The sequence below is a fragment of the Poromitra crassiceps genome (assembly GCF_964638095.1).
Source record: "Poromitra crassiceps genome assembly, chromosome: 18".
NCBI lineage: Eukaryota > Metazoa > Chordata > Actinopteri > Beryciformes > Melamphaidae > Poromitra > Poromitra crassiceps.
Window position 1 is genome coordinate 30,224,486 of NC_139636.1, and position 24,075 is coordinate 30,248,560.

The following is a 24,075-nucleotide window of genomic DNA, read 5'->3' on the forward strand; positions in this document are numbered from 1 at the left end:
TGTGTAAAGTCCAGAAACATGGATTCCTGACACACTAGATGGGTGTGCTCAGATCAACTCTGACCAGCTGCACAGTTTGCATTAGTAGTTATTGGTTCCATGTTGGTTTTGTTTTGTCGTTTTGTTACAGCGGGTTTTTTTTATGCAAACCACACATTTAAAAGCGAGACTGAAATTAATGCAACTTTATAAAAGTAACGTTAACTTCATAATCCTTTTTTTTTAAGAACTCTCAAAATCGTATTTGAGAGATTTTAAGGGCTAAAATTCAGATTAATTGATTTGAGACCTTTTTAAGAGCAGAAAGCCTGCTAAGTTTCCATGCTATACAACACTTCTAGTTGTATTGGGGAGCTGTGGCACGGACCTGAGTGCCTTCCTCAGCGTGTCCAGACAGGCCACCACTATCTTGGGGTTCTTGTTGTCCAGTCCTTTGAGCAGCTCGTCCTGAACCACCTCGGCTCTCTCGATCTCGATATACATCAGACAGATGTCGTTGCCCAGCTCCTTGGCTCGGGCCTTGGGCTGGTTGAACACCTTGGTCACCACGCCCGACACCACCTCGCCTGTCGTCCTGCAGCACACGGCAGAGATGGGAAAACTCTCAGAACACACTAGACACACACGCTCATATTATGGGCTAGGGTTTAACTCAGTGATACAGTGCACATGCAAGATACCCGCTGAATAAGTGTCCAAATGTTCATGTCATTCTGGCCAATACTCCACTTCTGTTATAGCATTTCAGTCTGGAATATGGAATATCTTTCAATAATCTATAATTTAGCTGCTAAATTGTCAAATACTGCAGTCTGCGCGCTACCCAGGCACTTATGTATGTACTTAACCTAACTAGCTTAACCTAACTAACTATCCGGTGTGCACAACATTGTCAGACTAAACTCCGGCTGACACCCCAAAAACCTACAATCCGCGACAGAAAAATGTATATTGTTTGTTTATTAACTGGCCCCTGGCCAGTTTCTAAATATATCTGAACCGTTTGGTTTGAACAAGTAAAACTATTTTTATAAGCATTTTACGAAATGTCTATGGGAAAATAAATGGCGGATGAAAATCTCTGGTACAGTGCTGAAGCAGGAAGTGACGTTCACTTTGCCTCTCTAGTCTCTACATACTGAAACTGGAGCTGAGTTAATCAAATCTGAGCTCACAGGAACACTGAGGAGGAGTTAACCCATTGATACCTGATGCAGCATTTGTGTGTGTATCCCTTTAAAGGGATACACACACACATATCAATGGGTTAATCAAATCTGAGCTCATAGGAATGTAGCAACCCAAAAAAAGAATGGTCAAGTTTTTATGAGATGCAAATTCAGGTAGCACAGCACAAAGAAATCTGGCATTACATGGTGAAAACATGAAGACCATGACTAACTGCTTTTGACATTTTCATTTGTTGAAGACATTTTTAAATTCCTGGGGATGTGCCGTGTTCATGCTGTATAGTTGATCATTGTGATTAGTGCTGTTCACTTACTTGCCAGCGACATGCGCGTTCTCTATGAAAGCCAGCGCCGCCTCCAGGCCTTTTAGCTGAGCCACAGCGTTGGACTCGGTGACAAACTTCTTGATCAGTCCGAGGTACTTCCCCCATTCTGGACTCTTCTCATCCTCTATCCTCTGGAACAGCTTCAGCGCTTCTTCATAGCCGTTCAGACGCGCTTTCCACACCTGTGAGAGAGAGAGAGAGAGAGAGAGAGAGAGAGAGGGGGAGAGAGAGGGAGGGAAAGAGAGAGAGAGAGGGAGAGAGCGAGAGTGTGAAAGAGAGAGAGAGAGAGAGAGAGAGAGAACGTTAGATACAGCCTTGGAGCTTCATTATAACCATTTGGCCAGGCTTCCCAGACAGAGAAATAGAAAAATACATATACACACATGCACACAAATACACAGAAATGTATTAAGAGTCTTTCCAGTTTCTAAACCGCAAGGTGGGGAGATGTTTGGAAGAAAAGACTGGGGGATGTGACCTACATTCACAATGGAACCTCATCACTTACATTGTGTCATCATCATACTCCACTCTGACTGCCCTCTGATCTTACAGTAGACTAATTGACTGCCCTCTGATCTTACAGTAGACTAATTGACTGCCCTCTGATCTTATAGTAGACTAATTGACTGGACTCTGATCTTACAGTAGACTAATTGGGGGAGAGAGAGAGTCGAGAGAGAGAGTCAGGGTCAGTCAGAAGGCCAAGTCGTGCGGCGCGCAAGGCCCGACCGAGCTGGGAAGCGCCAGCCGCAACGCAAGTAGGGGGGTCAAGATCGAAGGCCCGACCGAGTTGGGAAGCGCCAGCCGCAAGTAGCCATAAGTCGTTAAAAAGGTCGAAGGCCAGAAAAGTACAACCAACTACCGGTGCCCGCAGATCTCAATTAACCTCCGGTAATCAGATCTTCCTTTTGGGGGATCTCCTAGCCTAAGCAGATGCCCTCCTCTTGCCTCAAGAGCAGCGCCACTGGCTAATGGAGTCATGCGCCAAAGTATTTGCCATGCATGCCGATTGCTAAATAAAGTTTGTTAAATCTTACCGACTGGCCTCTCATGATTGAAGTGAGGTCTCTAGACCATAGTTCAAGCAGAAGGCCATTCGTGCATAATCTAATCCGATCACCCCTGACGTCAATCAAGTTCTAGTATGACGTGGTCAGTCAAAGTCTTAGTATGACGTCCATAATGACGTCAGATATGACGTCAGTTAATTCTCATATATATAGCAAGGGTTCTACGTCACCTCTCTCTCTCTGGCCGATCATAACAGCAGCAGCTTCACAGCAGTCCATCTCCCTTGAGCCCTCCTCCGGAGCGTTGTTTTGCCCCACCCACCTCCCCAGTCCGCCACCAACGAGTCGTGACTCCTGATCCCCCACGGGGGGGGGGATCTCCTAGCCTAAGCAGACAGTAGGCTAATTGACTGCCCTCTGATCTTACAGTAGGCTAATTGACTGAACTCTGATCTTATAGTAGGCTAATTGACTGAACTCTGATCTTACAGTAGGCTAATTGACTGAACTCTGATCTTACAGTAGGCTAATTGACTGCCCTCTGATCTTACAGTAGGCTAATTGACTGAACTCTGATCTTATAGTAGGCTAATTGACTGAACTCTGATCTTATAGTAGGCTAATTGACTGAACTCTGATCTTATAGTAGGCTAATTGACTGAACTCTGATCTTACAGTAGGCTAATTGACTGAACTCTGATCTTACAGTAGGCTAATTGACTGCCCTCTGATCTTACAGTAGGCTAATTGACTGAACTCTGATCTTACAGTAGGCTAATTGACTGAACTCTGATCTTACAGTAGGCTAATTGACTGCCCTCTGATCTTACAGTAGACTAATTGACTGAACTCTGATCTTACAGTAGACTAATTGACTGAACTCTGATCTTACAGTAGGCTAATTGACTGAACTCTGATCTTACAGTAGGCTAATTGACTGCCCTCTGATCTTACAGTAGACTAATTGACTGAACTCTGATCTTACAGTAGACTAATTGACTGAACTCTGATCTTACAGTAGACTAATTGACTGCCCTCTGATCTTACAGTAGGCTAATTGACTGCCCTCTGATCTTACAGTAGGCTAATTGACTGAACTCTGATCTTACAGTAGACTAATAGACCCTTCTCACGGGGGCCATTTTGTGTCGAGAAGCCAGGGTAAACACAGGTGCAAGCAAAACACTAATGAGGGTTTCCAAATTCCAATCATGGAAGTTGGAAACCCTCATTAGTGTTTTGCTTGCACCTGTGTTTACCCTGGCTTCTCGACACAAAATGGCCCCCGTGAGAAGGGTCTATAGACTGAACTCTGATCTTACAGTAGACTAATTGACTGCCCTCTGATCTTACAGTAGGCTAATTGACTGCCCTCTGATCTTATAGTAGGCTAATTGACTGAACTCTAGGGGTGTCACAATATATCGTCCCACGAAATTTCGCGATAGTAAAACGTCACGATATGTATCGTTGAGATGAAATCTCATATCGCAATTTTTTTTTTTTTTTTTTAAATAGACTAAGAAACGTCTTTGTTTGTTGAAGTTCAATGTGTGGAAAGTAGTTCAGTTGAACAAGTCTCTGAAGAGACACATGAGAAGTTATACAGGAGAGAAACCATTCAATTGAGTTTCTGGCAAAACTGTTTACTTGACAGGAAAAACTGAAGATGCATAAAAAATAGATTAAGAAAAGTCTTGTTGTTTGAGTTTGAAGAAAAACTGAAGATGCATAATGAGAATTTATACTGCTGAGAAACCTTTTAGTTCAAAGTAAATCTAAGTGACGGTGTAACTCATTCTATTTCAAGATAAGCGTTATCTCCAATCTCATGTTTTTTCTAGTTGTTATTGTAATAACAATTTCCCACAACAGCATGTTTTGTATTTGTGCATTTCAAATAAAATACTACTTTTCCAGTCATATATTGTCATTATTCAAGTTTTAAAAAATATTGTTAAAATCGTATCGTATCGTATCGTTATCGTGAACCCAGTATCGTGATACGTATCGTATCGTGAACTGAGTGTATCGTGACACCCCTACTGAACTCTGATCTTACAGTGGGCTAATTGACTGAACTCTGATCTTACAGTAGACTAATTGACTGCCCTCTGATCTTATAGTAGGCTATGAATCAACAATAAACATTATAGCAAGTGTGTAAGAAATATTAACAGGAAGCCATTGTGCTTGCACTTGCTTGGTTTACAACAAGGGGGCAGTCAAACTAAACGGACGCATATCATTTTATTATACACCATATTTCCAGCAAAGGGAAAAGAATGGAAACGCTTCAAAGATAAGCCACATACCAGCTGATGAGGCAGGAAGCCATTAGCTAGGCCAGAGATTGATATGCTGGTCCCACTAAACCAATCAGCCCTCAAAAGGAAATACGATCTATAATTCAGTTGCCTATGAGAGAGCACTCAGTCTCAGGTTTGGCTTTGGACGAGATGGAGTACTTGACCGATCAGTTGGACAGTCTTTCTGGAGTCAAAGCTTTTTCACTTGGCCATGACAAAAAAGTTACTTTCTGAAAGGACTGAATGGAGGTGACGCAAGGGCAGGGCTCCAGAGTGTGTCTAAAGGGCAGGGCTCCAGAGTGTGTCTAAAGGGCAGGGCTCCAGAGTGGGTCTATTTACAAAGGCCAAAGGTGTGGGTGAAAAATGTGGGTGCACCTAAATTATGTGCTGGTGCACCTAAATTAAAAGGTAAGGCGCACCGGTGCACCCACTGTAAAAAGTGAGTTCTGGAGTAGTGCTGCACGGTTTGGGGGAAAGGTGCGATTAGTGATTAGGGTGGACAATATTGCGATTTGCGATTGTGATTGTGATATAAACAAATGGTATCTAGGGATGTGCCACGAAATACCACGGTTTCACGTATCACAGACTAAAATACATGAAATATATTACAATTTAAAATATATTAAAACTAAATAAATAAAACAATTTGAAATAAAATTATCTTAAAAAAAATAAAACGACAGATGGCCTTAAACGCCACACTCACGTGACGCTTCTTGAGAGAGAGGCGAGGTAACGTGCATCTGCAGACTTTATCGGGGGACCATGAAGGCATCATGTGATAGGCTAGTTCAGTGGTTCCCAACCTTTTCCAACTCAGGGCCCACTTTTATGTCTCAAAAATGTTCGCGGCCCACCTCCGACCCCATAAATACAAAGGCCATATAATGCGTTCTCAGAGCACTTTTTTATTGAAAATTGAACATAAAGGACTGAACTGAATACAGGAGAAACATGTTGGAAGCTCCACAGTCACTAACACAGCACCTGTAACATGTTGCAACACCTTCAGTATTACAGTTTTCAAGGAGCTATCCACACACACACACACATACACACACACACGCACACACACACACACACACACACACACACACACACACACACACACACACACACACACACACACACACACACACACACACACACACACACACACCAATCATTCAAGGAGCTGTCCATCAGCACCACACAGATGTCAGAAATGACAAGCAAGGGGCTGTCTGTAACAGGCTAATTAACAAATGATTAATAAATAACGGTATCCTTCAACAATGGAAAAATGCATCTCATAACAATTTGACATCCAATATCAGATCCAAACAAAATCCAAATATCAGAAGAAAGCCCATTAAATCGATAGGGTTACAAATAAACACAAACCCAATATAAAGATGATGTAAAGATGAAACTTCAATTCAAGCAAAAGCAATAACATCAAAGAAACAAAAATCATACTTTTTCAAGTATGATTTTTCAAAATCTTTCAAAAAAAAATTGAATTTTTTTTTTTTTTTTTTTTTTTTTTTTCAAAAATCATACTTTTTTGGAAATGATTTGGCGGCCCACTTGCAATACCTTCGCGGCCCACCAGGGGGCCGCGGACCACAGGTTGGGAATCACTGGGCTAGTTGAAGCCTGGAGGTGCTGCTGCAGGCAGCTGCAACAGTGTTTTCTCTGCTATCAACCTTGTAATCTCGCTATATTCTTCATCACAGCGGGTCATTACAGACTGTGCACTTAAACGTGCACTAGTTCTGTATAAGCACCTGCAGCTCTCTCCTTACTTTACTGACTTTCTCACTAATCACACGGCTGTTTACATGTGTTTCTGAACAGGCTAGCTAGTTATTAGCATAGCTAGCTGTTAGCGATCATGGATGTTCTCTCTCTCCCTCTTGGTAAGATGTTATATGTTTGTGAACCTTGCTGCGCATAACATAACTTATTTGCGGGAGTGCATGGGAGAAGTCTCCCGCTAGTGTTGATGCCCAGTGTGATGGCAGAGAAACGTGTGTTTGCTGCGTCGCGTGTAACGTTAGTTTAGAGGAGGCTCACACACACACACACACACACACACTCAAAAAGACGTGGAAAAAAAAGAATAATCGCACACTTTTGCGGTTATGTAATCGCACGTGCTGACATCGCGATTGCGATTAGATTAATCGTGCAGCACTAGTCTGGAGTAGGGCTGTGCGATTTTGCCTAAAACTAAAATTGACGATTTTTTCTCTCAAAACTCGATTTTCGATTTCGATTTTTTTTATACTATTATACTTCTCTAAACATTTGTTGCCCTGCAGAGCTCTTTTTCCCCCTTTTTTCCATAATTGACAATTTACGCTTTTACTCTTAAGGCAGAACAACCCAACTTCCTGTTTTAGCTTGCCCCTGCTATGCTTAACTTCCTGGCTGTTGCTTGCTAACTTGACACTGGTGGATTTGCGTGTTCCTCCGTGAGATAATTATATTAGTGTCTAAGCGACCACCCGTGCTCGGAGTTATATCTGTACTAGAATAACACAAAGTCACAACAGGAATGTGTGGAACTGCGATAGCAGTTAGGGGGAAATTCAGACACACTGGGACAGGTGAGTCAGCTGAGGCTGCTAACTTACAGCCATGAATACAGCCAATCTATCAGTACTCGGTGGCCTCACGTGTTGTTTTGTTATTATGTGAACTGTAAAGGCAACGTTTCATCGTCCGGTGATAACGTCTGTGTTCGTGTGCGCGCGTGAGTGTGTTGTGGCAATCGTTATCTTGTAGGCTACAGCCCGCAGTGCAACAAGCTGCGCTCAGTGCTCACTCTGTGCTTTTTGGTCGGAGGTGTTGAAATAAGTCCATTGCGCTGCTGTCTTTATATTAGTAGCCAGTATCACAGCCTCTAGAGAGACTTTACAGCGGGAGAGAATGGACAAGTAGCAGCATGCGTACATGAGAGAGAGCCGTCCCGCGTAACGTAATTACCCTAGTTAAAGTGAAAATTAAATTTTAATTTTTAATTTTTAATTTTTAATTACCGTAATTTTCGGACTATAAGCCGCGGCTTTTTCCCCATTTTTCGGCCCTGCGGCTTATGTAACGGTGCGGCTTATCTATGGATTTTTACAGCTAACGGCCACTAGGGGACCTCCTAAATCTATGGATTTTGGTACGAGAGACAGAACGAGAGCAAGACAGACATTACGAGAGCGAGACCCTGATTTGGATGATGTTGCAAAAAATGTGCCTCGCGACCTGATTGGAGCACTGTGCCACTACGCTCTCTCAGCCCCTACTGTAAAACACCCTCCCTCCTCCCTCGCTCCCTCGCTCCGGGGGAAAAATGGCAGCGATTGAGCCTGAAAGACAGTCTGAATGAAATTGAATGTAACGTTCCCAATTCTATGTATTACATTCTAAAGAATTAACGGCAACATTTTGGAAGGCTAAGCCACACAACTAGCTCGTTGTAATCTAACATTATGCTTCAAAAGATGGAGAACTGGCTGTGTTACGACGATGAGGATGCAAAACATGTAATTTGCATGTTTCGTTCCACCCATGTTTCGTCCGCGCTGCCAAATTCAATGGAATGAAACGAATCTTCTAGCCTATGTTGGACGTAGTGAAGTGTTTTTGATTGATTTGTTCATCGGACTCAAAACGGTCTCCGCTGATAAGACACGGAGATCTCTGTTACAGGCAGGCGCTACGCCTCCTCCTGACCAGTTTTAAACATTAAAACACCTGCGGCTTATAGTCCGGTGCGGCTTATATATGTAACAAACAGTCAATTTTGCTGCTGCGGCTTATACTCAGGTGCGCCTTATAGTGCGGAAATTACGGTAAAAAAAAAAAAACGATTTTACGATTTTCATTTTTTTAACATCGTCCTAACTAATTAATTCGATTACGATTCAAAATCGATTAATCGCACAGCCCTAGTCTGGAGCCCTGAAGGGAGTGCCATTACAGGACAAAACACACGTCAGTCACCTTGTGTTCACATTTCTGGTCGATGGGAAGCTTCATCCACTCGCTATCGTCCCCCATGGTGGCCACTCCGGGGGTGGGCTTCCCCAAAGGTTCTCAACTGGAAAGCAACAACAGCATTATCAAATAAATACGTAATAAATGCACACACACACACAATGTTGAATACAATGAATGCACTCCAAAAATCCATAAGTTTAACACTGTAAGATAAGATAAGAAATGCTGTAGGCTGCAGCAACTAAAACAGCCTTTTATTCAATGACACTGACAGTTATACATCTTTAACCAACCACTCAATATAAATACAGTGATGTCATCCTCACTAACTAAATATAAATACAGTGATGTCATCACTAAATATAAATACAGTGATGTCATCCTCCTAGACACTTGAAAAAAATTCAACCAAGAACTGTGTGGACTGTCACGGTCTGCCTGCATGCACCGACGGCTTTTAGATTTTAGCTTTTAATTTCCAGTCAACAACTCTCCATTCGATAAGGTTTTCAAATGTCTAACATGGCTGCATGGCATGCATTTAGGACAATAGCATCAACATCAACAACAACAAACAACAAAAAATACTGGGAAAATGTTGGAAATCAGAAAATCCCATTATTAATTCATGAGGGGGTTGTGTTAAAAAAAAAGTGAGTGAAATCCTGGACAAACAAATCATTGAAAGCTGAAAAATCAACCCAGAAATGTTCAGTGGAACAGTCTTATGAGAATGAATTTACTCTTTTAAAATCCAAACTTCATCAGGCAAATATGATCTTCAACTGTCGCCGACTTTCAGGTTTCAGCAACACCACTGCCGGACAGTGACAGTCATTGACTACGTTTACATGCACACAATATTCCACTATTATTCGGAAAATGACAATATTCGGAATTTGATAAGGGGTCATGTAAACAGCATATTCCAGTTGCATTTTCCGAATTTGCCATTTTTCCGAATTTAGCATTTTCCGATTAAGACATCTGGGTTATTCCAGTATTATTCGGGTTTTCGGAGGATTCTTTGATCATGTATACAGCGCATTCGGAATATGCGTCTCAATCAGGGCTTTTACCGCAGTTTGCGACGCATGTTGCCTGTTTGTGGTCAACTGATGTGTGCTAGAAAGCTCTAGAACAGGCGATATAATCATATAATCCATCATCTCTGGCATGCAAAAAGAAAAGCCGACATTTCTGATCGGGAGGAGATGAGAAACATCGATTTAAAGAGAGAGAGAGTAGCCTATAGTGCCCAGTGCCCACGGAAGTCCACAATGCTTGCGAGCCTGCGAGGTAATAACGTAGGCTACTAGCCTACTTTTTATGAAAGACTTGGATGCGCAACACCAAACTTTTCAGCAGGAAGCTCCTGAAATGGACCAAGTGATGCTCGTAAGAATAGTGCTGCTCTGTTTATTCTCAACAGAAAAACTCCGCGGCTCCGCGTCGGGGAGGGCGAGCTACGGCTGCATGTAAATGGGAATATTAGTGGATTATTCATTTAGTCGGAATATTGTCATTTTCCGAATACGGGCAAAAAGCGGAATATTGTGTGCATGTAAACGTAGTCAATGTTACACAGGAGCAAATTATGCAAATTATTACGACACCAAAACATATTAAAATTGCACTATTACATATACAGCAAATTCCAACTTGCAAGAGGGTGCAAAGCAGAGTGAAAAGCATTTTACAGCCCAGCAACCATACTTGGTCAACTTAATCCATGCTTATAAAACCCATGAGTATGCTTGACTTGTGGAGACCCCCCTTTACAAAACCATAATCTGTGTGGGTCCCATACTACGGTTTAGAAAAAACAGCATTTTCTTTAGGCACGTTCATCAATTCACAAATAAGAGTGAACTTCCCAAAAATGTGTTGCAATAAAAAAAAACATCAGACAAAGGTTAGAGTGGAAAACGTCGAGTCGTGCCAAACTCATCTCAAAAATCGACCCGTTTACTGTGGTCTTGCGACTCTTGCGGTGATACACCAAAATCTGTGACCACCGAAATGTGTGTCCACACTGGTTCTTATGAGGAAAGATTTAATTATTTCACAATTTCTGACAGCAGCCGTCTGAATATGTGACCACTGTACTGTAGCCAGCAACAAACAGCAACCTCTGCAGTGACACGTTTCCATTAGCCTACACCAGATTTATTTGGTGACCCATCAGATTCTGTGACCTGCCCTGATATTCTTACCCTAATCCCAACCATCTCAGTGTCTCCTCCTGCCTAAACCTACCCCAACCTAAAAAAAAAACACTGCAGGTCACAGAACCTGACGAGTTACCAAATACGACTTAACCAAAATCTGTACTGATAATATACCTGGTAGAACATGACATGAGCTTGTAGGAATCATCAGGCTGCACGGATAAATTCCCATGCATCTGATCAACCAAGCAGCACTTTATTTGGATGAAATCTAAAGTTTCAGAACTGGCTGTCAGCCTGTCACTGCTCGCTGCCTGCCACCCACCACTGTGTTTTTTTGGTAGGTGGAGATTGTGGGAGCAGCAAGCAAAGCAACATGTTTGATTGGTGTATCTGATTTAATTGAGTGATTATTGGTGTATCTGATGTATCACGAATTCAACTGGCACTCAAGACAGCAATCCACAATCTATGCACAACTCTACAGTGTGCAGTGTACACAGAAATGTGACTGCACCTACGGCCATCACAATTAGTGTATCATGGTCCAATTTTACGTTAGCTTTTGCAAGCCATGTTATATTATTCCAAGCAGTTGGCAGGAGTTAACATCTCACTACTTGCCAACAATGCTATTTCTTTCCATTTTATATCGGCTTGACTGGCTGACGTTAGTCAACGACGTTACTAGATTTCACCAGTGTGGTCACATGAACTAGTAGATACGTTAGCAATCTGGGAACCCAACGGGTAGAAAAAACACTCGTCGAAAGTCTGTCTAGAGTGATTAATAAGTTAGTAACCTAGTTAGCTTAGCAACCCCCGGACCCTTCCCTCCCCATACTGGTTAACCCGCCTGAATACAAAAGTGCAATTTAACTAGCTGCGTTGGTACGGTGACCATTATGCACCTTGTATATAGCGTTAAAGTAGAGAGGACGACGCCTCCAGCAAATGCATAAGATTATTAACGTTGGATTGTTTGCAACAGACGGCAGCTAAGCTAACGTTAGCTAACGTTAGACAGTGTAGTAGACAAGCTATAGCTAACGTCACAAGCTAGCTAACCTTCCATCCGCAACAACACAGCCAGGCCTGACAACGCAGCTCACAACGACAGCTACAGAAACATAACAAGCTAGCTCGCTTAGCTCAGAGTCAAATAGGAATGCTAGGTCAAATAAAGGACATTATTTTATATTGTTTGGTTACCTGTTCGCGTATCAAGGAGGAGATATGATGCTGGCTGTCTATGGAGTCATTGGAGGTGATAATGGGATCACTACCGATCACTACAGAGGAGCAGCAGGAGCCCAACCTAGCGTCAAGTCAACCAGAATACAAGGTCCAACTTCCGGTTAGAATTTAATAAATAAACTGCCATTTATGATGTAATGTTAGAAAACATTTTATGTTTAATACAAAGTATCAAAATGTGAAAATGTGAATTGTGTTTGAGGAGGTATAGTAAGTCAATTAATATTCTTAAATACAGATGTATATATTTTTGTATCAGTTATGAAAGTGACAAAAGCATTGACAGTCGTGCTCAATTAAAATAACGCCCTTTTCCGGTCTTATCGTAGGCCTCGGTGTCTAGCTTGATGCAGCTATTTGAAACATTTGAAACGCCTCCAAGACATTATTATACAGTCAATGCATGGCTCCAAGGGCGGAGAGGCAACTCCATCACTCTCATAAAACTGGGCTTTATTATTATTAATAATAACAACAACAACAACAACAACAACAACAACAATATTACTATGATTATTATTGACAAATTATTATTCTCATAAAGCCTTACTGTATACCTGTTACAGTAACCGACATTTCTGACTTATTAAGTCTCTACCTAAACTTTTTTTCTCCCTCACACCATCACATCAGAAAAGGGGTAGTTTTGATAAATGGAAATATATATATATATACGGTATATAAGCATCTGCTACTCTTCACAGGTGTACTGACAGGACAACAGGCCCAACCCTCCACAAGTGTCGCTGCTGATAGGCCACAAGAAGGTGAAGAATAAATGAGTAGCAGAGAGCAATGTGCATAATGGCAATTTTTACTTTTGAGGACTGTTCCTATGCTGTGTGTAGCCTACTTAAATAAACATTCACACTTTTTACTTTTGAGGACTGTTCCTATGCTGTGTGTAGCCTACTTAAATAAACATTCACACTTTTTTCCTTATTAGATATCACACATTCATGTGATGTCTCTCTTGTGGAGGACGTGAAGGAGGATATGACAAGACGTGGCCAGGATCCCCTCTTCACTGCTTGCTAAGCATGCACCACCTCCTGAAGACCAACCCATCTAAACTGCTGTCAGCCCTTCACACTGCCGGCAAATCCGGCAGCCTGACCAGCAAAAGGGCTGCCAGACGTCAAGGCCCGATCTACAGCTGTGGCACGCAGGAAGTCGGTCAGCGTTTTTCAGCTGGGCGACATGTCAAACGCCACAGCTTGAGTTCATCAGTGGCTTTGACCAAAAAACACTGAGTCTGATGCTACTTTGTCTCATCTCTCTCCTTAGACACAGGACCAGGCCCGTATCCAGAGTTTCGAAATAGGGGAGGTCCAGCAAGGGGAGGCGGATTCGGTGGCCCCCTTTTTTAGCCATATTTAGAGTAATATATAATTTTAAATTTAAAAAAAATGATTTTTTTAACCTTTTTTAGCTATATTTAGAGGAATATATCATTCTAAATCAACATTAGGATTATACTGTTGTGATGTCATTATTCATATATTCTTTCATGTCACCACATGCTCAGCTCTCCTGTCAACATAATTGTAACTAACAAACACAAACTGTTTTAGCCAAATTCATATCAAAATGACACCTACAAACACAGGTACACAACCCAAGCCGTACACAACACACAAAGTCATCATCGATAATAAAAAAAACATACAGAGGGACCTGTTGGCTGGCAAGAACATGTATTTATTGTCATTGACCAAAAACAATAATCGGAAGGGATGAGAAGGATGTGAGTGTGTGAGTGTACTTAGGCTTCTGCAGTCAGTCAGTCAGTCATCATCATTTCTCTGAAATATTGGTCCCCTAATATTTCCCCTCCCTGTGCTCATATCTAGATACGGGCCTGCACAGGACATTGCTTTTTGGAGGCCCCTCTGCCCCCTCCCCTCACTTTTGGTTTACTCAGGGTTTTTCCTGCATAGAGAATTCAGAGCTGGCTACCTCTGTCAAATTTCATGCCAGCTCCAGCTCTTGACAAAACTCTGACAGGTGTCTTCATGGAAAACATTATTTTGTAACAAGTGTTGCACTCTGGAATTCTGTCATTTAGATCACAGCAGTATGCCAATGTGTTGACAATTTCACGCTAAATATTCTTTAATAAAGTTATTTGAGTAAAAAGCAGCCGTCTGAGTACCTTTGCATAGTCAAATTGGTGCATAATCCACATAGAAAACATATTTTTATTCTCTGGGCAAACAATCAGTCAAATAGAAAATCTAACTGAATGAGAATGACTTACTCATTGTTTACTCAATGTTAATTGTGTACTTTACTTTTAGTTCTTTTTAGAGGGCCCAAAACACTTTGAGCAGACTAGGCATTTTTCTTACAATTGTTGCCAGTGTTGGATAGTTTATAGTTAAAATCTTGTTGGTACTGTGTTCACACTCAGTAACTGCAGTTCAGAATATTTAGATTCCCCCCATTAGTCTATTTCTCTCAAATAGCACATCTTCAGCTAGCTTGGCAACATTATGAAATATATTTTTTACGCATGTGTGTGTGTGTGTGTGTGTGTGTGTGTGTGTGTGTGTGTGTGTGTGTGTGTGTGTGTGTGTGTGTGTGTGTGTGTGTGTGTGTGTGTGTGTGTGTGTGTGTGTGTGTGTGTGTGTGTGTGTATATATATATAGGGGTGAGTAGGCTAATGTTATTCACTTTAAACATTTTGAATGTTACTATTAAGTTAATAAAAAAAAACGTTACGATTGTCACATTTCAATTTAAACGGTTATGTTTATTATTGTAATTCTCCATTTCTCGCTTATGGGCGTGCTCTGTACTTAGGGGGCGTGCTCTGTAGGGCGTGCTCTGTACTAGCTCTGTACTGGCTCCGACCGGAGCTAGACCCTTCTCGCCTACCATCTCAAGACTGCAGTCTAGCGAAACCACTGTAGAAATGAAATGCTAGACAAGTTTACATCAACATACACCCGACATAGCTCACCGGCTGTTAAATTAACACTAGCTCCTGCAATGACGAACAAAATGAACCGTTTTAATTCGACCGTCCCCGTTGACGAATACCTCGGTAGGTTCCTCCAGCATAACCTAATTGTGTTGCTAGCTAACGGTAGCCAACAACACCCGTAGCTTGCCCTGTAGCATTCACTATTTTGCTTGTATTGGTCCTATTCATGGGAGTCAGTGCGGGGTTTAGTAAGGTGTGACTGTCTCTCCATACATCAGCCGGAGTGAGTCCACATGTAATATTCCTTTGATCATCATCTGTGTTTTTCTCCTCATAATATGGGAGAGCGAAGATCAAGCAAAATTGCCATATACTAATTTGGAAATGCACAGTTCTTGCACTTGACCAAATAATATCTTGTCAGTTATTTGTCACTGTGTTCAGCCCATCAGTCCATTCTTTCCTCTTCCCTTCCATATTACCTCCATTCATCCGTCTGTGTCCCATTGAACTATCAACTCCCATCTTCCCTTCTGTCTCTTACAGGGATGCAAATTAGTCACTTTAGGTCAAAGTCACCTTTTTGATCCCAAAATATGTCATTTTCTGTTTGCATCCCTGTTTCTAACCGTGTGTCTGTGTTTCTCTTCTAGCGGAGACTAATGTGTTGTTCTACCTGAGTGATGCAGTGACTCAGCTGTTGGAACATAAAGAGGAGTACATGCAGTTTGGGGTGATCCGCTACTTTGCTGAATAGTACGTTACACTGCACCGTCTGCAACCATTCATATCCATAATATTATTCACCTTATGTAGAAGAGTCAAGACACAGTCTGGCTTGAGAGACTAACGGGGAGTGTAAACACAAGCGGAAGCTCTGATTGTGTTTACACTTCCTGTGACTCATAAACCTGGTCTGACTCATGTGAGTCAAACTAGGTTTGACCAGGTGAGTCAGACTAGTTTGAGCAGGAAAAACAGCCGGCGTTTTGAACAGGAAGTTGTGACACAATGGGTCAAGTGGCCGGGGCTACATAAGGTGATTTTACAAGATACATAATCAATTGCTTCAGTATTTGTCAGGGTTCCTTTGTAGGCCCTTGAAAACATTGGTGGTTGTGAATGTGATCTAACAGTGTCAACATGCTGCTGACACATAGGCTGTTTCACATGTTGCAGATTGCACATTTTTGACGACGGGAGGAAACTTCACACAAAATATCACTTTTTGTTGTTTTGTTGTTTGCAGTTTCAGCAGTGTGAAGAACAGCAACCACATCCTCTTTAGAGAGTACAACTACATCCGGGCCACTCCTCATAACAGAGCCTCCTTCATCAGAGTCTTCTGGAGGTGCTACAGGCAGATCGGCAAGAGTGGAGGTGAGAGAGAGAGAGAGAGAATTAAGAAGTAATTGTTGTTTTACATATTGTTAGGTCCTGTAATTTGTCGCCTTAAAGCTGTGCAATGTTCAATGCAGCAGTTGGGAATGTACATGTTGTCATTGTAATCTTTAATACAACAACAGCAGCATCAACCAACAACAACATGACATACAGTACAACAAAATGACAACATAATCAACAGCCAAACATCAGAAAATTTTATTCACTTTTATATAATGTAGTTAAACATACAGTTGCCTCATAAAGTATTCAACACCCTAAATTGTTATGCCTCCACCGGCGATAGCCGAGCCAGATGCATTATGTTTGGGTTGTCCGTACGTACGTACGTCCGTCTGTCTGTCCGTCTGTCCGTTCCAATATGTTTGTTAATGCGATATCTCAGGAACACCTTGACGGAATCACATTTGGCTCAAACGTCCACTTGAACTCAAGGATGAACTGATTACATTTTGGTTAAAATGTGATACTGGCAAATCTGTTCATGATTTTTTTTTTTTTGCAAAATGACATGGAATTCCTGGGGGGAAAATCAGTTTGCAGAAAAATAGCTATTAGTGATTACAATTCTGTGACTATTACTTTGAAACTAATTTGTGTGGGGTGCAACTATTTTCATTTTGTTTGTTGTTTTTCTTATCTTTTCATTTCCATTTTTAATGTGTAACTCAGGATTTAGTAGCCACCTTGCAAATCACCTATATGATGCATGTGATATCAGCGTTAATTCTTGTGGTATTTCAGACTTACTGTCCATGCTGGAGTACAGGTCTCTGCTGCAGTTACTGTGTCCCGACTTCCCAGTGGAGATGGTGCAGAGTGCAGCCAGGTCAGCAGCACACTAACACACTGTAGACACCCTTTACTGTTTGTTAACACTGCATTGACCAGGATTTCTTCAACCATGGATCACAACCCAAATAGGTCACACAGGTTTGTTTGTTTGTTTGTTTACCATGTCACAACTTTACTCTACCATGCAATATCAGTCAAGCTCAATCTTTTCCTATATAGGTCATCTGTGGATTGACCTAACGAGGAGTTGCACAGGAAAGTCCCCTTGCAAGTTGAATGAGTTTGGACTCTTCTGCAAACAAAAATATAATTATAATTTAGTAGAAACCTATCCAAACAGACTGGCTGCTGCTGTTATCAAAGCAGGCTATGAATTGAATAGTGTTAGGGCTGGGCAATATATCAATATTATATCCATATTGTAATATGAGACTAGATATTGTCTTAGACTTTGCATATTGTAATACTGTGATATAGCACAAGTGTTGTCTTTTCCTGGTTTTAAAGGCTGCATTATAGTAAAGTGGTCATTTTCTCAACTTGCCAGACTGTTCTAGCTGTTCTATTATTTGCCTTTAGCCATTATATCCACATGACATTACTGATGATTATTTATCAAAAATCGCATTGTGTCACATTGTGTCACATTGTGTCACATTGTGTCACATTGTGTCACACTGTGTCACATACATTCTTGTGAAAGTACCAATAGTCAGGGAACGAAACCCTGTCTTTGCATTTTATTTTGATCAGTCTTGTTTTTATACAAGATAATTTAGGCCACTTTGTAGAAAATGCCAAGATATCCTGTACTGTATAGACGGTTTTAACTTGACAACAAAAACATTCTAAATTGAACGCCCGCTCACTTCCTGTTGCAGTGTTTGCTATGGACATCAAATAAAAATAAAACATTCAAGTGCAGGACTGACCATTCCGTGAAAACAGTCTATACAGCTGAGCAGCAAAAACAAAAGTAACGATGTCGAGTGAATATTTCTGCAGTTTGCCGAATGCTGAGAAAAAGGAAGTGCTGTGGGGTTGCGCTCTGGTGAAAACCGTCTATATCCTGTATATCCGTTATATCCGTTATATTGTATATCGCCATTCATCCTCAAAATACCCACATATGATTTTTGGTCCATATCGCCCAGCCCTATGGCATGCACACTTAACACATTGAATGCCAGCCATGTTTTCATTCCTGTAGGTAAGTTGTGCCAGGGGTGTTTTTGACGATTCTGGCTCATTTTAGAACAGCCCGAGGATTCTTTTCTGTTAAGAATTCATGAACACCAATCATCTAAAAATAACTAATAGAATGTGTGCTTTCTCTGTCTAAAAGAGTTAGTTTGCAGAGTTAGTAGTTATGTAGATATTAGCCGTTGAGTACAGCATGGTTTCAGCGTCTGGAAATTTATTCAGAGATAAATGGCTTTTTGTGAAACAGTCACTTTAACCATTCATTTTTGGCATCAGTAAGACCGTCAGACATTCTAAACAATAGTTTTGAACAGTAATTTCCTCCATAACAACAGGAAACACCCCTCTCATTCAAACTCCTCCCTCCGTGTGTCTTCTCCTCCTTCCTCCTAACAGCGGGCGTGTCAGAAGCGCGTTGTGCTGCCTGCCTGTCTGTCTGCGTGCCTGCCTGCCTGCTTGCCTGCGTGCGGGGACGAGTCTGAAATGGATTACTGTAAAATCGCCAAGCCATTTCCTTGAATGGCTTGCTCCCGCGGTGTGTGTGTGTGTGTGTGTGTGTGTGTGTGTGTGTGTGTGTGTGTGTGTTCGCGCGTTGCTGCGCGGCTCTGGGGGGAAGAGATCTCTGTCCGTTCTGTGTGTGTGTCCGGGCTTCTGACTGTAAAATCGCCAAGCCATTTCCGCGGGAGGCGGCTGCTACGGGTCCCGTGGCTGTGGCTTCTCTCTGTATCTGTCGCCACTTAGTGGTCGGTAAAATAGATTACACACATGCTCTTGCTCCAAATAGTTATCTCGAAGATGTAAAAGGGGTTGATTGATGTCCCACCGTCAAAAAAAAAAAATGTTTATGTAAGACGAGTTAGGTCGTCCTTGGCACTTAATGTGTTAAGATGTGAACAATCCCCCTGTAGAATTGTTCTGATGGACGACGCCATTGACTGCCTGATGTCTTTCTCGGACTTCCTCTATGCCTTCCAGCTTCACTTCTACTACCAAGGTACTGATGACAAAACAGTTATTGTCTAATTGGACTCAATCAGTTCAGCCCTAACCCTAATTTGACATTAATTTGCTAATGATAGAGCATTTTGTTTTTAAATGATTTCATCATAGATTATAAACTCAAGTAAACTTGTTTTTAACACCATCCGTCTCAACCAACTTTGTTTTGACCTGTGTGTCTCTGGCTCTGCAGAGTTCCTGGACAGTGTGCTGGTGATCTACCAGGATCTGTTATCAGGGAAGAGTCCCAACACAGTGATCGTCCCTACCTCCACCTCCATAGAGCAGCTCCCCCCTCTGGCCACAGAGGAGAATGACAAGGAGGGGCAGCAGCAGGATGGGGTGGACCCATCCACACTGGCACAGTGCATAGATGCCCTCTGTGACAGGTTTAAACATAGGTAACACACACACACACACACACACACGTCTGTGGACTCTTTTACTGTTTACTTTCTGTTGGATAACTTATCTAAAGCTTTCTGAATTGTTCAGGGTTCCCACGGGTCCTTGAAATTCTTGAAAGTTTGTGAATAAAAAAAAAAAGCAAGGCCTGAAAGATTTTGAAAATAGACAGACATACAATACACATGGGTTATTGAAACTGCTTGAATTTATGTATTTTGTGCAAGAATAGAAATTTAAGTTCTTTTGATATTTTCTATGACACAGTCAAGCCTCTCTCTATTTAATTGTTGTCGGTGAGCTTCCGGAAAGTCTGCTAGTTCTCATGATCAAACTTCTCAGTGTTGTAACAGTGTTGTGTGTGTGTGTGTGTGTGTGTGTGTGTGTGTGTGTGTGTGTGTGTGTGTGTGTGTGTGTGTGTGTGTGTGTGTGTGTGTGTGTGTGTGTGTGTGTGTGTGTGTGTGTGTGTAGTCATCCTGCCAGGTCCTGTATGAGAGAAATATTGGAACAGACTGACAAAGTCTCTTACTACAGCTTCCTAATGAGCCTGGCTAAACATGATACCATCAATCACAACATAGGTACAGTATGATACTCCTGCTGCTGTTACTATTACAGCATGCTGCAGATCTCTCTCTGGGTCTGCGACACTTCTAGCATTGGAGTGGGGGGGGGGGAGGGTGTGCCCCCTTATGACATCACTGATGACATCATCAGTCTCATCAGTGATGTCATAAGACTGATGATGTCATTAGTGATGTCTTAAGGGGCACACACACACCCGCGCACATGTAAACTTAAGGGCAATAACATTTTGTAAGCCGAGCTGCGGGCGAGGAGGCATTGCGACATCACTGATGATGTCATGGTATCGGTTATCGGACAGGAGAAGCAGATATTTATCGGTTATCGTATCGGCTGAAAAAAAACAAAGTCTATAAATCCTCCCTATCTGAAGATATCTTACAACCTTTTGTTTGGTGTACGTGTTTGTTCAGTAAAGTGTGAGTGTCTCTCTCTCTCTCTCTCTCTCTCTCTCTCTCTACAGGAGCATTGCCCAACAAGACAGAAGTGTTGATTGACCCAGAGATGGACCAGGAGCTGGACAAACTGTGAGATCACACACACACACACACACACATACAGTACATACACACACACACACACACACACACACACACACACACACACACACACACACAGAGGTTGTGGCACGTAAATGCAGCCTATATACATATGTGTGTTGCACAAGTGACTATATAGGGTCGTGACCCCTAGTTTGGGAAACACTGGCCTCATAACAAGATCACACATTCCTCTCCTCTCATCTCCCCTGCAGCATCTCCCAGATCTCCGTCAGCCCGGGCAGTAACAGCAGTGGCAGTGCGGTGGGGGTGGGGGTGGGTGTGGGCGGGCTGAAGGAGGTGCAGAGGAAGGCCTCCCCCAGGAGGAACATCCACCACAGGAGGAAGATGGAGGTGGAGAGCGACGGCTCCACGGAGGAGACCGACTCCTCCGAGAACTGACCAAGAACCTCATCTGCCATCTCACTGTAAATACTCTCAGCGACATGTTTGTGTTGCCATCGCTGTTGGGTGGTAGTAATGAGTAGTGTAACAAATTGCTGTTTCAATTTCAGTAATAATACTCCATGTTCCAATGTGAGTTTTTGAAAGCTAATAATTTATTTATTTACTTTTTTATTTAGCCTTTATTTAAACAGGTAAAATCACATTGAGACCGAGGTCTCATTAAGTGCGACCTGTTCAATAATAATATCGATGTGAATATTTTTGTTTGGGAGCGGCTGGTATTATTATTATTATAGTATCTTGACTTTTTCACAAAAATTAACTATTTATTGTTTCCCCCAGAATGTTATTGTTGTCACCATGGAAACGCCCCTGAAACTACTTTGCTGAGAAATGGTAGAAAGGTTGACTTCCTCTGAGTGTTCAGACTTATCTGACTTTTCCAGTAAAAGAACATGGGAAATCAATGCTGTTTAGAAGCTCACTTATCCTGATGAGTTATATGGATATATAAATTAGATATAGCAATTTTGTTGTTTCTGAAACTGTTATACTGTAGGCAGCTTCATCTTTTCCACCCTTCACCCTAAAACATGAGCAAACTCTGAACACAGAAGCAGAATTTTGGGATAATAATTCATCCTCTCTCCTCATCACCAGTCACACTGTTACAGCTCAAGCGTGTGCTCTGTTTATAATGGATATTTATTGAATACCTATTTATTGATTTAACAATGTGATATGAAATCTGGTAGGCGTATTATACAAGGTTCCTATGCAAGTATGGAAAGTATAGGAAAGTATGGAGAGATTTTACTATTTCCCAGGCTCCAAGAGATGATGGAAAAAGATTTGTTTCCAGACTATTGTCTATTGTGACTTTCTGACTATTCATTTTTATAAATAATAAAATTCTGTACTTAGACAAAAGAAATTGATAATACACGCGTGTTTTATCATGGCATCAGAATGCAACATACATGTTAACAGTTGGATTTTAAAACCATTTACATTAGTTAGACATCTAGCTGTATTCCCAACCCACTCCCACTCCCGGGGAGTCAAAATACACCGATTTGTCACGCCCCCATTATTGCCGATGTGAAAGGTCATATGCCAAAGGAGCGTCTGGAGGTCGCCTCGCGGTGACGCTCAGGGGTCACCGCGAGGCGACCTCCAGGTGACCCTCAGGGGTCGTGACATAACGGTCTGAGGTTTACATAGGTCAAAGTTGCACTACAGAGAAGGGGTGGAAGTGGTGAACCCGTTCGAGACCTGGTTCGAATCCCGAATAATGACAAGCACATTTTCTATATCGCTGTCTTAAGGCACGCGCAAACAGGTGCGCAAGCGCAAATAGGAGATATCGCCTGTACCAACTTTAACTTTCAGAGTCTGGCTCACCACACTGTAAAAACATACAAAAACAACCCCGTCAGTAAAACCCATCCATAACACTAACCTTACTTTATTAAAGCAGTTATTTTAATGCACATGTTTATGGGGAATTAATCACAACACAGGGATGACATTGATGGGTTTGGGCTTTTCCCCTGTTTGTTCTTTTTTAATTATTTTTCTTGTTCCCATTTCATTATTTGCATTTTTATTCTCATCTTTTATAACCAGTTTCTGTAGCACTTTGGTCTGAACTTGTTCTTATCTCTCCAGCACCAAGACAAACCAGATATTGAGAATTCTATTCTATTCTATTCTATTATTATTATTATATTATATTGACATCACATCATCATTAGGTAATTAACCCAATTAAATAAATCTGTCTCCATCAGGTCACCTGCACGGGTGCCCTTTACACTTCCTGAAAATTTCAGCCTGATCATATGTAAAATGGCATAGCTGTGGCCGGATAAAATTCTGCTCACGCTCTCACACACACTTATTCTATTCCATTCTATTATATTTGTACCAGGGGGCGCTGCAGAACTGCTGCTACAGGAGATGCATGGGCACAGGCAGGCAGCAGCTGAACGCTGCAGGTCCAAGCTGCTGATGCTGCTGAGACCAGTCTGCCAGACCAGCAGGATGAACCAGGACCAGTTTAACCAACCAGCATTCAAACCAATGAGAATCACCACACTGTGAAAACATGGCTGCCATGCTGCATTGAAACCAATGAGAATCACCTCACTGTAAAAACATGGTTGCTGTGCTGCATTGAAACCAATGAGAATCACCACAGTGTAAAAACATGGCTGCCGTGCTGCATTGAAACCAATAGACCCCTTATACAGCATTGTCAACATTGAGCTGCGCGCGCATCGTGTAGGCAAAAAACCGTCAGCCCCGCATTGACAGACAGTGAAAACTGTGTGAAAGCCCCGCTGTCAGGACTGCTCTATGCCCATCTGCAACACACAGTTATATTTTAGTTTTAAAATGCAGTTCTCGGCTTACTACCACAGCTTATCGCCTAGTGATAAGCAATGTTATGCATCGAAATTAACGTTGTTTAATGGGATATGTCTTACAGACCCATACGCACTGGCGCTGTCAATTGGCCAAGCCTATGGCCAGCAATACATATCGTGCATTCC

General features: G+C 41.9%; 2 protein-coding genes across 2 annotated transcripts in view; one reads left to right on the forward strand and one right to left on the reverse strand.

The window, feature by feature from the left end:
• The window catches only part of LOC310792650 (cytoskeleton-associated protein 5-A-like), a 62,047-nt gene extending 53,122 nt beyond the window's left edge, over positions 1 to 8,925 (reverse strand). Inside the window, exons 1-3 of the mRNA XM_083654368.1 lie at positions 8,826 to 8,925; positions 1,505 to 1,698; positions 368 to 574 (exon numbers count right to left, since the gene is read on the reverse strand). Coding sequence (XP_083510494.1) covers positions 368 to 574; positions 1,505 to 1,698; positions 8,826 to 8,882 — 458 coding nt within the window. The 5' untranslated portion in view covers positions 8,883 to 8,925. The remainder of the gene's footprint in view (positions 1 to 367; positions 575 to 1,504; positions 1,699 to 8,825) is intronic.
• A 6,254-nt stretch (positions 8,926 to 15,179) lies between these two features.
• cstpp1 (centriolar satellite-associated tubulin polyglutamylase complex regulator 1) lies at positions 15,180 to 21,550 on the forward strand. Its single transcript, XM_083654353.1, has 9 exons — positions 15,180 to 15,299; positions 15,833 to 15,935; positions 16,429 to 16,559; positions 17,328 to 17,412; positions 19,490 to 19,575; positions 19,774 to 19,981; positions 20,457 to 20,566; positions 21,034 to 21,097; positions 21,325 to 21,550. Exons 1-9 carry the CDS (start codon positions 15,245 to 15,247, stop codon positions 21,509 to 21,511), a joined length of 1,029 nt encoding a protein of 342 aa, XP_083510479.1. The 5' UTR covers positions 15,180 to 15,244; the 3' UTR covers positions 21,512 to 21,550.
• Positions 21,551 to 24,075: the final 2,525 nt, after the last annotated feature.